Source organism: Gavia stellata, chromosome 15 (assembly GCF_030936135.1).
Source record: "Gavia stellata isolate bGavSte3 chromosome 15, bGavSte3.hap2, whole genome shotgun sequence".
Taxonomy (NCBI): domain Eukaryota; kingdom Metazoa; phylum Chordata; class Aves; order Gaviiformes; family Gaviidae; genus Gavia; species Gavia stellata.
This window is the reverse complement of record NC_082608.1, coordinates 18410496-18425002: the sequence shown is the minus strand read 5'-3', so window position 1 is coordinate 18425002 and position 14507 is coordinate 18410496. Positions and strand designations below refer to the sequence as shown.

The 14507-nt window shown below is 38.2% G+C and overlaps 1 protein-coding gene across 1 annotated transcript in view; it reads right to left on the bottom strand.

Annotated features, from left to right (window-relative positions):
- The window catches only part of PLCG2 (phospholipase C gamma 2), a 58529-nt gene that overhangs the window by 26034 nt on the left and 17988 nt on the right, over nucleotides 1-14507 (bottom strand). The window contains exons 3-12 of the mRNA XM_009813452.2: nucleotides 13915-14008; nucleotides 12303-12350; nucleotides 7949-8033; nucleotides 7116-7199; nucleotides 5631-5674; nucleotides 4378-4450; nucleotides 3243-3344; nucleotides 2966-3084; nucleotides 1483-1568; nucleotides 398-518 (exon numbers count right to left, since the gene is read on the bottom strand). Of these exons, the coding sequence (XP_009811754.1) occupies nucleotides 398-518; nucleotides 1483-1568; nucleotides 2966-3084; nucleotides 3243-3344; nucleotides 4378-4450; nucleotides 5631-5674; nucleotides 7116-7199; nucleotides 7949-8033; nucleotides 12303-12350; nucleotides 13915-14008 (856 nt within the window). The remainder of the gene's footprint in view (nucleotides 1-397; nucleotides 519-1482; nucleotides 1569-2965; nucleotides 3085-3242; nucleotides 3345-4377; nucleotides 4451-5630; nucleotides 5675-7115; nucleotides 7200-7948; nucleotides 8034-12302; nucleotides 12351-13914; nucleotides 14009-14507) is intronic.

Sequence of the window (14507 nt, the reverse complement as noted above, 5' to 3'; positions counted from 1 at the left end):
AGAGACACAGATTTAAACCCATGTTATCAGTTCAGGAGGCATGCTATGAACAGATATGAACAACCTGACAGATATGTTACTTGTCACTTGTAGTATTTTGTTATTTATTTTTTAAAAAATTTAAGACACGCTATTCAGCATTTGAAGTTTCACACTTCAATTTAATAAAAGAAGACCCAAGCAAGGAGATGGGAGTCACTTTAGGGTACTCACTATCTTCCTTAGCAGCAAATTGTTATGTAACGGGACTTTTCCTCTAAACTGAATCTATGAAAGACCCACATTCGGCAATAATGAAGAGTACTAGAATGTCATTATTCCCCGATTACAGAGAAAAGAAGTTCAGGAAGGTCTAAGCATATGAAAATAGGCTTAAGGAAAATAAATCAAAGCTTACTCAGATGTAACAAAGGCATGATCTTTGATTGCCTGTACTACATCATCAAATTTGATCTTTGTTGTCCGTGTCCATCCATGGTAAATGATGGGTTTCCCATCAGGACCATCCCAGCAATCCACTAGGAAAGTCAAGCAGTGAAAAAAGGAAGAAACCAAGCAGTTACTTAAGTAACTCTAGTAGAAAGAATACATCCAAATCTTCAGTGTTCCACATACCGACTCATAGACTTTAATGTGCTAATAAAATATTCTATTAGATGAATTTATATCTCTCACAGAGGAAATTCAGTTCACTTAAGTAAGAGCAATACAAATAAAACACAATATAAAATTTTCCTAAAGCATTATCATGTGGGAATCTGGAAATAAGGAATTCAAGCAGCTGTATTGTCAGTCTACTAGTTTACAATAATTTTCCAGGGATAAATACACTCCAGCAAGTGGCAAGTTGACAACTTATCTATTTTGTTGATTTTAACCTTGAAACTCTAATTTGAGATATATTTTGAATTAGCCAAATTGAAGAGGCAGTAGCAACTAGTTTTATGAAGTAACTGGTGAAATAACATGAAATCAAAGTCAAACTTTTCAATAAGATACACAAGCACAGGGATGAAGATGCATACAGTTAGTGGAGAACAAATGCACAAAGACATCAACTGATGTACAAGCAAGTTAAAAAGGATGACAAATGGCACCAAATTACAAAAATCTCTGTGCATTACACTTGTCGGTATTACAATGAAAGCAAATAAACTATCTATCTATGCTACACAAGTCATTCCAGTTTAAATCGTGTGCTTTCATATAGTAGATCCAAGATCGAATTTTTTGTGTACAGTGAAATGAGATTCCGAAAGACCTTAAAAATTCTAGGTGAACAAGAATCAGAGCAAGTGAACGGGGCAATAGCGAGGCATAAGAAAAACAATTTAGGGAATCAGTGGTTTTTATATGACTAACTTCAACTTCAGACAACAAACTAGTTCTTGATTTCTGTTCTTTTTCCTTTCTTGGTAAATAGAGGAAACTCTGCTTATATGGAGAACATCTTACAAACTACCTCACAGGCTTTTTACTCACACTCAATACATCGACATCCCATTCTAAGGCACCTGATGTAAGCTTCTGTGGAGGATTCACTTCGAAGCTGGTCTCCTGTCAGATATCTAAGGAGTAAAAGGAAATTGTAAAAGACAGGCAGTCAATTTCAACCATTTCCCACTTGCTCACTGGGTGACATTTTTTCTCCTGTCATGGAGACTGTATGTTGATTTTTTAAATTTTTTTTTACTTGCAATGGAAGAACTGGACTCTGCTGAACCTGATGCTATCAGATTTTTGAATGGACCAAATTATGGGAGGTTAAAGGCTCAATCTAAACATCAGCCAACTCTGACACGCTTCTGAAGAGCAAATCATGAGCTTTGAAACATACCTAAACCTCATCATGCTGAGGCATAATCACGTTGGACGGATGTGGAAGGTATTTAGAGTGATACCACACCCTGTACCTCAAAATATACCTATAAACTATATCCATATCCACTTTATTTCATTCCTTGCAATATTTTATTTGTTCATCTCTCCTTCCTCTCTTTACACCTCCTTTCTTTTCATTACAATGCTAGACAAGCAAATCCCCTTCATTTGAAGTCAGTTCAAACTCATCACCACATAGGTTTGTGCTTGGGCTAAAGAGCTTGCATACCACAGATTGTCAAGGAAAAGGGCCGGATACCTTAAGACACAAACTATAGCAATCAGCAGCTAAGTTACTAAGCATAAAATTCTAAAAACAGCAACAACAAAAATACAGTCCCCAGGCCTTCATAGTTCTGGCTGTAAAATAAACTCAAAATAATAAAAAAGAGTATGGATAGCAAACTGCACTCCTCCTCTGCCTAAAGCACCTCTGTCTGCTCTAATCCTCGTTATCCAGGCAAAGACCATGAATAGCCAAGTCCTGATCTTCCGATGTGCTAATTTAAGGTCTCCATATTGCTTTCCTGCTCAGGACCAAATCTTTTCCACTTTGTGATACTCTAAACTCTCAGAGTATCTATCAATACTGCACATCACTTCCTCCTTTCCCAAGGCAACAAATCCACTGCCCTTCAGATCACATTAACAGTATGGGATTTTCCCACAGGACAAGTGGGGTCCTTATGGCATTCTTATGTTCAGGTACAATTAATGCTGACATTAGCTCAATGAGGCTGTTGGTGCTTGGGGCGGGAGGGTGGAATCGAAGCTCCTTCAATAACTTTAATTTCTGAAAGCAGAGAGGTTGGAACAGTTTCAGCTCAAGCCTTCTTTTTATTTTTGTATCAGGATTCAGGGTTTTGGTTTTCTGGCAGCTGAGCTCGGTTATACCTCAAAACCCCTAAGGTCTTCATAGAAGGGGAAAAAGGAGTCCCACAGACTGCATTTGCCACATTTACTTCACACTTTAGAAAGGTTTCACACATCCACACAGTATATTTCTGGCATAAAGTATTACTTTCTCCTAACATGTGCTAGGTCTGTTTGAACAGGGACAGACAATGGACTTTTGGTAACTTACGTGTTATGAGAGGAAGAAATCCAGTAGTGGGACAAAGGATTATTCATGTCCTGAACATCTATTGAATCGTATTTCTCATCCCAAATACTGTTTTCTTTTGCAAAAAGGTAAGTGAGGAACTACAATACAAAGAGAGAGACTGAATTTCAATGTTTTTACCATACCCAGCAATCTAGCAAGAGAACCCTAGAGGATCTGCCATCCAATTATCAAAGTAGGAACTAGCAGTGAAAGAAAAAAGTCCATGAGGAACTAATAGAAAGTATCATTATCTTACCTCATCAACGAAGAGGAAGGGTTCGGCAGTTTCTCTCATAGTGTCATCAATAAACTTTGTCATTCGTTCTCGGACTTTACTGAGATCTTGTGCCCAAGATTCCTTCAGATAATAATAATACAGTAGGAAAAAAAAACTTCAGAAGTGGTGTTACACGATATAAAATCAAATAAGGAACATAGAGACCTACAGATGTGATCTACTTCTCTCTCAACTGGCTAGTTTACTGCCAATATGTTTTATTGTACCCACATGGCTTAAGAGTTTTCTCTACGATGTCTAAGGGCAAAAAAGAAGATCTCCATCTAAGTACCTTGATACAGATTGGAGGCCCACAAGATACATACTACATATGTACACATATGCATGCACACACACAGAAAAAAGCTGGCCTGCTTGAAGGATATGCCTTAACTATAATCTCTCTCATTTCTAAGTGCAATCTGAACATCCTTTTAACACAGTGAGAGAAAAGGAAAGTAACAAGCTTACACAGGAAATGTAGGTCTGAATTTTCAATTATATTTGCAAACCTGGAGCTTTGCAGCACCTAGCAAATATCACATGATTTTTTCCCCATGGTCTTTGTGCTAAGTAACATTACAGAAGACCACGAAGACACAGTTCCAATCCCTGCCTCCATCTTTATCTGCTTGGTGGTATGGGACATTGAACTGGCTCCAATCCACAGAAAATTACCTTTGACTAGAATGCAGGCAGTCAGCTCAGCTTTTTATGTAAGAGCTGCTAAAATGGGGCCACAGCCAAGGCATTATGCCAGATGTACCTAGCTGTAACAGCTGTAACTAGGCCAGGCTATCATCTTTGACATACATCCAGTGTTTGTTTCTAATCTTGTCTGTTTATCTACATGACTAAATGGAGACCTGTTGAAACCTTATTTACGTTGTCCACCCTCTCATCCTCTGATGCACCTTCAGAGTCTTTCTGTAGATGAAAAATACTAGTTCTTGTGAGTTTCAGTGGCAACAAATAAGGATAAATCTTTCCAAGGCCTAGTATCACAGCTGATGTCAATCATATTCTATGACACTTCATATTTCTTTTTAATGAGCATAGAATTCTGTGAGACAACCTCAAGAAAAAGAACTCAAAATTTCTGCAACTTTCCCACCTGCTGCTCGTGTAGCAGGAATCTCTGAAAGTCATGGAGATGAACTGCTGAAGCATCTGGACGGTCAGTATTTCTTAAAAAAAAAAAAAAGAAAGGGAAAGTGAAGCTAAAGAATTAACAGTGCAAGTGTCATCAGATGTTATAGCAGAAAATTACTCAGATTTGTATCTTGGATTTACAGTATAAATGTGCTGCCACCACCAAGAAACTTTTTTATAACTTCAATGGAATTTATATTAGGCTTGTAATAGTGTATTATCTAATCACTGTATTTTGAGCCTTTAAATAAAGCCTCCTGGATTCCTGATGTATTTTTGCTAGTGATTCACTGGGAAAAGTACCAAATCTCTGTTCATTGCTTTGTAGCAAATGAGCAGCATTCACTTGACAGGGGTGTTGTTAAGCTTAGTTGAGGCATACGGAGATACTGTTCTTTTAAATTATCATAGAGCCACACTTCCACAAATAAATCCTTCCATGTATTACTCAGATGATTTACTGTGTTAGATCAAAACCTCCTGAAAAAGGGGGCAGGATGCAACTGCATCAAGAATAAGCAGCACAACTGCTTTCTCTTTTGTAGAACACAAATGCCGCATCATCTAGTGCCAATAAGGTATTTATAACCTACGCATCCTTGATAAATCTGTGTTTTTAAGCAGTATCACACAGTTTAATTCATATGACGTGACCAAGGAAATACGCAATACACTCAGAGAAAACTTTTAAATACCTTCCTTAATCTGTTAGTTTAATACTCAAAACCAAGATAAACTGGTTTAATTCACAGTTAAAATGTTAGCAGTGCCTGTGACCTCCCTTCTCACGCTGTACACACCTTTCTTAAATTTTCAAGTCCACCAAGTGAAAAATGCAGAAACTGTTGCTATCAGCATTCTGCTCAAGTCTAGGCAAAGCCTGTGCACCACACCACTCTCCAGACTGAAGTTAAAATTTCTCCACCAAATTGTCCTTCAATAGATCTATTCAGCTCTTAGTAAAATTAGAGGCCAGGCAAATTTGCTTTTTCAAGTCCATACCATTTTGGTAGTCAGAAGGTAAAAAACATTTATGAAATTATATCATGGAAATAAGTCCTGAATACATTTGCCTTTCTGAATGCAAAAAGATGTATCATTTCTTTTCACTTACTAAAGCATCAGAACAAAAAACAGTAATGTAATTAAAAACCAGTCCTACAGCACTACAACCATATGGAAATGTGGAAAAATAATACAAATTAAGAGTCTCACCCAAGAATGAACACAGAGGAATCCTTTTTGAATTCATCAAGAATCTTAAAACAAAAAAACAAACAAAAAACACAAAAAAGGGGGAGAAGATAAATAATAAAAGCATATGCAATTTTCTGTCTAATTCCATCTAATAATGTCCACAGGTTTGGGAAGGGGAAGTATATGCATTTCTGCTCTAGAGAAGCTGCATACAAGTTGGCAAGACACATTTTGAATTAAATGCATCAGAAAAAACATACTGCCAAGGCTGGCAACTGCGCTTCAGGCCTTTCAGTGTGAACACATGCAATTCTCAGGCAAAAAACTTGCTATTGATAAGGCACTTTATCCACACAATCAGTCAAGTTTCTAAGGAGCTTTTAGTGTTTGATATCCCAGAAAAACTGGAATTATGTACCATCCATCACATTTATTCATGTGAACATAAAACCTAAATTGCTTCCAGCTTGGAGCAGCATAGTTACAGATCACAGGAAACTTATTAACTGACCCAAAGCAGTTGTTGAGCAAACTGAGGAGTTTCTCTGAAATGATCCACAAGGGGTGATAACAAGAGTTTAAGGAAGTCAGATAGCCTCCTTATTCTGTGTTTTACTCTTCAACTTTCTGCTCAAGCTAATTGACTAGACTTTCATGGACAACGCTAAAATCCTGTCAGTAAATGAAGATTCTTTATTACTTCACAATAATTTCAGCATCACTTTTAAACAGCACAAGAAAGCTCTATTGCCAAAAGAAACAGCACTGACTTCCACTATCGAAGCTTCTATTTTAGCAACTGCAAGTTGAATCAACAAGCACGTGTCATCAACAAAGACATTTATGCAAGTAATTTCAAATTATGTGTTTTTACACAGTTTTAAAGGGTTCCTAACTTTCAGAGTCACTAAATGTCTGCAGTTTCCACCAATTTCATGAATCTATGCAAGAAATACATATAGATTAGTTAAAATGTAATTCCACTACATTCATGCCTCTCAAGGACTGTCTGATTCTCATCTTGTAATGGACTCACCACCGGTAATCTCCAAGCATGAGAGATGATGAGAACAATAGCTGTTATTTGATGCTCAGGATACATCCTTGTGATTTACAGGATGTTTGTAGTGATGAAAGATTAACACAAGTCTGGAAAAACCTTGCTCCTATCAGTAAACAGATCAGCCAAGCCTAACGAAAAGACATTCTACATCCAGAACAAACTCAGAAGAAAAGTTCTTCCTAGAAACCTCATTATATCTGTGCATATCTCTACTACCAATGCACAAGAAGCACCATGAATGACTTATTCATCTTCTTAAGCCAATTGCTGATGGTGACTGTTTTCTACGCATCAAGTACAGTACTATACCCTTTTTCTGTTACAAGAGTGTGGAAAAAAGAAAATTAGTAACAAACAGAAACAAAACAATAATCAGCATTCACTCTTTATTCTGATCAAGCAGTTTAACAGTATGAAGACTACCTACAAAAAAAGCTTACCGATTTCTGTTGTTCAAACATGATTTTCTTGTAGAACAAATGAAATTGTTCAAAACTAAGCTCTTCCTTGTAAGCACCTATTTCCTACAACAGAAAGTAGCATGCAGTGAATTTAGAATTCCCTGAACCGCATTTGCACAGCAAACAAGTTACTCCAGCTGCCACCCTCTCATGCATTCTGTTCTACTCCAATTTCATTTTTTTCAACCACTTGGGATTTTTTAAACTTATCTATTTTTTTTAAGAATACAAACAAGTAAACAGATTCTTGGTTTGTGACATAGTGCTCCTAGCCCACATCTTTGGCCTGGCATTTTGGACCCTGATTCTATTTCCTCTATGTTACTGAGAGTGAAGTAGTACCTCATTTAGTCATTGTTAGTTGGAGCAACAGAAGCAAGAATGTATGCTTTAAGGGTGGAGAGTTGGAAAGCAGGAAAAGGTGGGGATATTTAAAATTCCTGTAGGAATGGGAACAATCTTCAGAAGTTATTAATATTAGCACAAGTTGGAGTAAAGAGGTTATTACTTGATCATATTGCAAAAAAATTCTTTTTCTAATATATGAATTTTGTCTTAAACATAAAACAGTTTCCTATGCACTTGCACAGTATCAGCACTGAAGCTCAAAACCCAATGTTGGCTTTGGTCAACCATACAAAGAAAAGAAGGAACATTTATGTCTATATTTTCTTATAGCCTAGCTGAGAAATTAACCGATATAATTTATTTAACTGTACATGGTAAGAAGCAAAAATATAGGCAGTATCCTGAAAAGAAATAACAACACATATCAGATAATACCAAACAGATTTCAGTTATCAGGTAATTACCGCAAATTTATCCTTCAAGAACTTCATGCTGCTCACTTTGAAGTTTACTTGGGGAAGGACAGTTTTCAGCTCTCTAAGACTGATACTGGGAAAAAAAGAAAAAAAAAAAATATAGCAAAAGCTCCACAGTTCTGCTGTATCTAGTCAGCTACTAATATATTTTCTATAAATGCAAAAATGTGACTATTTCAACATTTTGGGCAGGGCTCATCTCACATAACTGTAAACTTCTATAAACATAACACCTACATGTGAGCAAGCTAGACATGTTTTCTAGTTAGTGGGGAGAAATAGGCATTTCAATTAATTTGGGCATCCATATTAGTATGAAAAGAACCATGCTGCAGAGGCACCCATTTCTCTCCATCAACAATTAATCAGATCTACATGGTAAGCTCAAATGTAGATGTTTACACATGGTCAGATGAACTGCAGCCTTTCTTCCACTGTTCCAGTCCCACTGAAACTGGAATATAGACACAGAAAACATTATACAAAGGATATACCTAACGGATAAGCAGAAACAGAAAATAAAAAGCTCTAGTTTTCATTAGCATTATAGCCTTTTTCTCCAGCTGTTATTCACTTGGATGGTAAAACTGATTCGCAGCAGCAAGGCTCTCCCCTTCTGCAACACCTGAAAATGACCTCATCCTCCTCTCACAACCAAGTCCTCCCAGAGAGGATTGCCTTCCAGGTCCATTTACACAGACCTGCTGACCCTTTGTTACAGAGTTTCAGAATGTCCAGCAACACTTCAAAAAACAGTTTTCTACATAACAGCAAGACATTTAAAGTAAGACGTACTTATTTCAGATTTTAAGCAACATGGTGCTTACATACGCCAAGTATTTAAGCAATACTTATATACAAAACTAAATTTATTAATTGCTGCAACACTTTCTGGCTACACATACTTTCTGGCTGTACATCAAATCATGTATGATGTATACATCAAACTTGTTTTGTTGAAGGAATACTTTGTGTTAGAAACAAACCTGTGAATAGCTTATTTCAAAAACCTCCATTTCTTTCACATCTTTCAGTTTTCTCATCAACCTCAGAATATATTCCAGTGTCCTAGGTGCCACTACCATAGCATCCTTCACTGCAAGCTCAGAGCAGCTCACAATATTTACTTTACTTATTGTCAAAATGGAAATAGGAGGTAGGCAAATGCTACTGTAACTCCTGTATGAACAGAGAAGGGTGATTTCTAAAGGAGTTGGGTGTCCAAATGCTTTAAGTCTGCCATAGGTACAGGTGAGCCAATCTAACAGCTCACTGCTGTTACAAGAGGCAATCCCAACACCTCTCCTTGTGCCCCACTCCGTTCTCCTGTTGCTATGGTCCCACTGCTTCCACAGGCCAGCTGTGATACTCATCAAACCTTCTGCTAACCTGATTCAACTTGCTAGATGAGCAGAAAACTATGTGGCCGAGAGAGATAGAACAAGTTTTCCACTGGCTTCATGAGGTTGCCCAGCTCACCTCATGCACAGATCAACATCATAGCCAGAATAAGAAAAGGGGCTGCAGTGCCTGATTAGCAGCATGCAGAGATGGTAGAGGAAGAGGAAAGAGTGAGACTTCATCCATTGAGCAGCACCAAGCTGGTACACCAACTCAGCTGTCTCCTGTAGCCCCATTTCAGTCACCTGCTATTCAACCTGTCTTTGGATTAGCAAAGAACAGAAATCGGGTTGCATGTTCTAGGACAGAGTCTCAAACTCTGGGTATTCTGGGTAGGCACTGATGAGACGTCTCAACAAGAAAGACACAGCATCACAGTGGGATATAAGAAGGGCACAGGGACAAGTCCTAGAGTGGAAGATGAGGGGAGTCCATGGCAGCAAAAGGAAGTGGCGAAGAGTCAATAGAACACAGGCACAACATCCATGGGTCCTGCCGCCAATGCCCACAAAACATTAATGCAATACCAACAGTACCCAAGAAAACAAGGTTAAGGTACTCTGTCTTGACCTACAGTGCCATTAACTAAGCCATTAACTCTCTGCAAACACAGGGTCAGAACAAAGTCACTTGAAAACAACAAAAACAATTAGCACCTAGATGAAAGTAACACTTCTATTGTACAGTGTCCATATAAGCAGTTACCCTGTGAGATATTCTCATCTCCATTGTGTAGAGAGGGAAAGAGGCAAAGCAAGAAGGAACTTAGCCAAAGTCCATGCCAAAGCCAGATTAGAACTCAGGAAATTCCTGGCCTTCCGCCTTGTCGTCAGACCTCTGGAAAAAAACCACTTCTTTTAGGAGCAAGAATGAGCACTCCGTTTGTACCCTAAACACCAAGCACAAGCAATTTCCTCTGGCCAGACAAGTGCAAGCCAAAACAAAGAACTGGGACTTCATTACCACTGGAAAAAAACTCAACCTGTGAAACAGGACTTGCCTGGAAGCCTAACCTTTACAATTAACCTCCCTAGAAACTGCAACACTAAACACAATGAAACTCAGTCCAAACTCCTTTCCTGATTTTTTCTAAAAGCATGAATCATCTATCAAGAGAATGAAAAACTACCTTCTCCACAGTGCAAGTCCCCTTGATCCTAACCAGACAGCCTTGTAGTGATGAAACAACCCTAAAGCAACAAATGAAACCTCTTCAGCAGACATATACTGTCACAACTTCTCTACCCTCACATTTGCTTTTGCTTCATGATCCCCACCAACATATTCCCATTGCAGGGCTAGTTTTTCAAAATATATCAGGAGGTATAAGCCCATATCCAGAAGGATGGTACTTTCTCCTTCACCACTCTGGCCAGCTTAGGAAACACCGTTTTGAAATGGCATCTCAGCTCACACTGAAGCCAGCTGCACAATGCCACAGGCGGTGTGCAGAATGGTGTTATTTCCTGCTGTAACAGTCTCATACACACAAAGAAACACCACACTTTATTTTGCTTTTAGGAAAAGGCCTAAATGAGAAGAAACACATCTACTTTTCTACACTGAATTACACTTAAGAATAAAATGCATGTTCCAGACAAAGAGCAAAATCATGGTAATGTAATAGACATGGGGGAGGAGGGGTTAACATTCTTCTCAGTGTCGCATGATTTCTGGCAACTCTAAGGAGAGGTATGCAACTGAATTCATTTTAAAAAAAAGTCTCCTTTGTTGTGCAAAAGCTACAAACCCACATCACACATGGACCTGAAATGAACTACTGAAACTCAAACATACAAAGCTACACGGCACACTGGGAGCTAGAACCCATAGGGCTTCTTTCACATAAGCAGCACCATGTCAGAGGTAATTCTATAGCTTTGGTCTATTTGAATATGTGGCAGAAACAAGGCCATGTAGCCAGTCCAATTGATTAAAAAAAAAAAAAAAAAAAAAAAAAAAAAAAAGAAAGATTTTGCCCTTATTCCAAACCACTAACTTGTCTTCCTTTTATATCTACCCTCAGGAGTATCTGCTGTTCCCCACTGTTAAAGTAACTCTTTCACATGGTACTACCCTGTCATACCAGTAGTCTTCCTCCTCTTCTCCCCTAATATCCTCAGGTATCTCTGTTATCTCCTCTTCCTCTCAATATTCTGTTCTGTTCTCCTCACAGCTCTGACTCCTGCAGGAAAGAACTCACGTTATTGCTGGGACAGCCCTATCTCCGGATATATCTGACACTGCTGCCACAACTAGTTTCAAACTAGATACCACACATACTAGCCATGTTCAGGCCCCATGAGGAATGAAAAAAGAAAAGGCTAGTCACTTAAATGTCTGCCCTGAATCTTTAGCAGCCCATGTCGAACTGTGCTTATGCAGCTTCGTTGTTACTAATGCCCAAACAAGCTTTTAAAATCTAGTTCTGGTCGGTCTACATTAGCGTGTAGTCACTCCAATGCAAACACACTTCAGCAACAAAAGGAAGAACTGGTGGCATAGCTGCACAGGAAAGCTCACAGCGGGTTACACAGTCCAAGCTGCTGGGCTCCAACTTGACTATGAAAGGGCAAAGACCTCTATAAAGCAAGCAACCTAACATACCTGCACAGCTGAGCTGAATCTCTACAGTAAGACTGGGAGAAGACAACTCCCTTTCCTCAATCTGGCAGGGTAATTCTAGGCAAAAAGCAAAACTATTTATTTTTCATCATTTGCTTCCTCAAAATACCAGGTACATGAACATGAGTGAGTGCTATGAACACACTGTGTTTAGCAAAAGGCAAAACTCGAGTTGTTAAAGCAAGAGCTAATGTAATTTTCAGGGGTCTCATATTTCACATCTTGGACAAAGAAGTATTTATTTCTTTTCATTCCATATTAGAATCTGCAACAAAAGTTCACTAAAAACAAGCTGAACAAAGGGAGAGCTTCTTACCTATTTCTTCTAGTTTGATCAACAGAATAGATCTGCTTTCTCAGCCAGCTTGTGGAAGAGAGGGGGGGAAAAAAAAAGGTTTAATCTAAGAATTATAAAGAAAAAACAGCCAATGAAATATCAAAATCCATAGATGAAATTCAATAGAAACATTTAAGTCATAAGATACATCTCTTTTAATAATGCAAAAACATTTCCAGTGCAGCATCTAAGGATTCAGCCAGTTTTATAACCATATCTGTAAATATATACTTTTCTGACGCTTAATAATGCATTTTAAAGCCACATAAACAACACACAAAGGGGAAGGGTGGGCAGGGCAGAAAAGAAGGAGCAACCAGAAGCTGTAAAAATATAAGTGGATAAAGCGAGCCAGAACTTCAACTAATCTAAACTAGAGTAACTCCATCAAGTCCATGATTTATGCCAGCTGAAGCTGCTGGCTCAAAAAATCTGTTAGATACATAAAAATTAAAAATTAGGGGGCAGGGAGAAGGGTTTAGAGAATTTTAAAGAAAATCCTCATTAGAATGCATGTCAGTTTTAGGTGCACAGCAAAATACTGTTAGCAGCATTAATAGTAAATATACGCACACACACGATTTTGATTTAAAGGATGAACACAGCATGTCATTATTAACCCTATCCTCAGTCTCTAGGGGAATCACTCTGCTGCACAAACACAGCCTGGAACCCAGCAGCAGTTTGTATAGCAGCTCGCTGCAAAACCATACAATAGGTAAGAATAGATAAGAATACTTTATCCTTAACTGGAACGGCAAGTAGGTAAAGACAACATCAATGTCAAAGCCACAATTTGGTCAGGTAACAAACGAGGACAGGCTATATCATCACAACAGGTAACAGCAGTGACCACAAACAAAAATGCCAGCAGTGATGAAAAGCAATCAGGTACAGCGACAGCCTTAAAAGCTTGTCAACAAAACTGGCATTCTGAGCATGAGCAGTTTCACGTGCAACATCCTCAGAAGCATTAAAGGCGCAGTTTCACCATCATATGGCTGGCTGCTAAAAAGCAATCTTAAAAATGTTCATTTTCAGCCTGGCTCTCTGAGTCAGTTGATCACACTGCCATACAATGCAATGCAGAAACTGCAAAAGCACACCTTGGAATTACTGGGACACAGGACACGTGGACATCTACTAGAGCAAGCCAACTATGATTGCATAAGACATTTGAATTTTCCATGAAGTCAATGCACACTTACACCAGATGTTCTCGTGACCTCATTAAGATATTTTTATTTTGTTTCGGTTTTGATATACAGAACAAGGTAAATTGCAAGTCCACAGAATCACAGAATCACTAAGGTTGGAAAAGACCTGTAAGATCATCAAGTCCAACCATAAAAAAAAAAAAAAAAAAAAAAATCCACGTTTTTCACAGAATCACTAAGGTTGGAAAAGACCTGTAAGATCATCAAGTCCAACCATAAAAAAAAAAAAAAAAATCCACGTTAGTGGATGCAGCAGAGTGCTATTCCAGAACATGTATATAGCAAAACAGACATGAAGAATTTCCCTTTCAGATTTTCCACTTTCAATTCCAAAGAAATGTCAAGTCTCACAAAGTGAAAATATGTCCACATACCTCTCTGTGATCGCAGGCGTGGGAGCACTCATGACCTCTTGATACAAGATATTCAAGCCACACAACCATTTATCAGCATCATCTTTAGAGTCAGCTGAAAAAAATAATATGCTATGAGAAACATCCAAACAAAATCAACACAAAACCAAGACATAACTTGTGATGTTTAGATAAACCCTAGTATATAAAGCTGCTGATTAACCTTTCTCTTTGATAAATCTCATTGCACAGCTTCATGTTCCTAATAATAAAACTAATAAAACCAGCATAAATTTGGGGGTGGGAGGGTTAATTCTAGAAGCTCTGTCAAAAAATACCTCCTTTTAGAAGTCGGCTTATCAGGGTAGGCAAGTTTCAATATCTCAGCAGAAAGACTATGAAACTACTGCTGAGCTCTTGTAGTAACACAATCAAAATTCATTTTCTTATCCTCTATCTCCAAAGTGGCAAAAGCCCAGGGACCTAGGTCTTGAAGCGCACAGACAAAAGAACTCAGTGTGTTATAGCATAAAGCTAGTCCATTATATTCAAAGCAACCTACAAGAAAATTGTAAAGTACTGGCTTTTGATGGACATAACCACCTCCTGTCTGT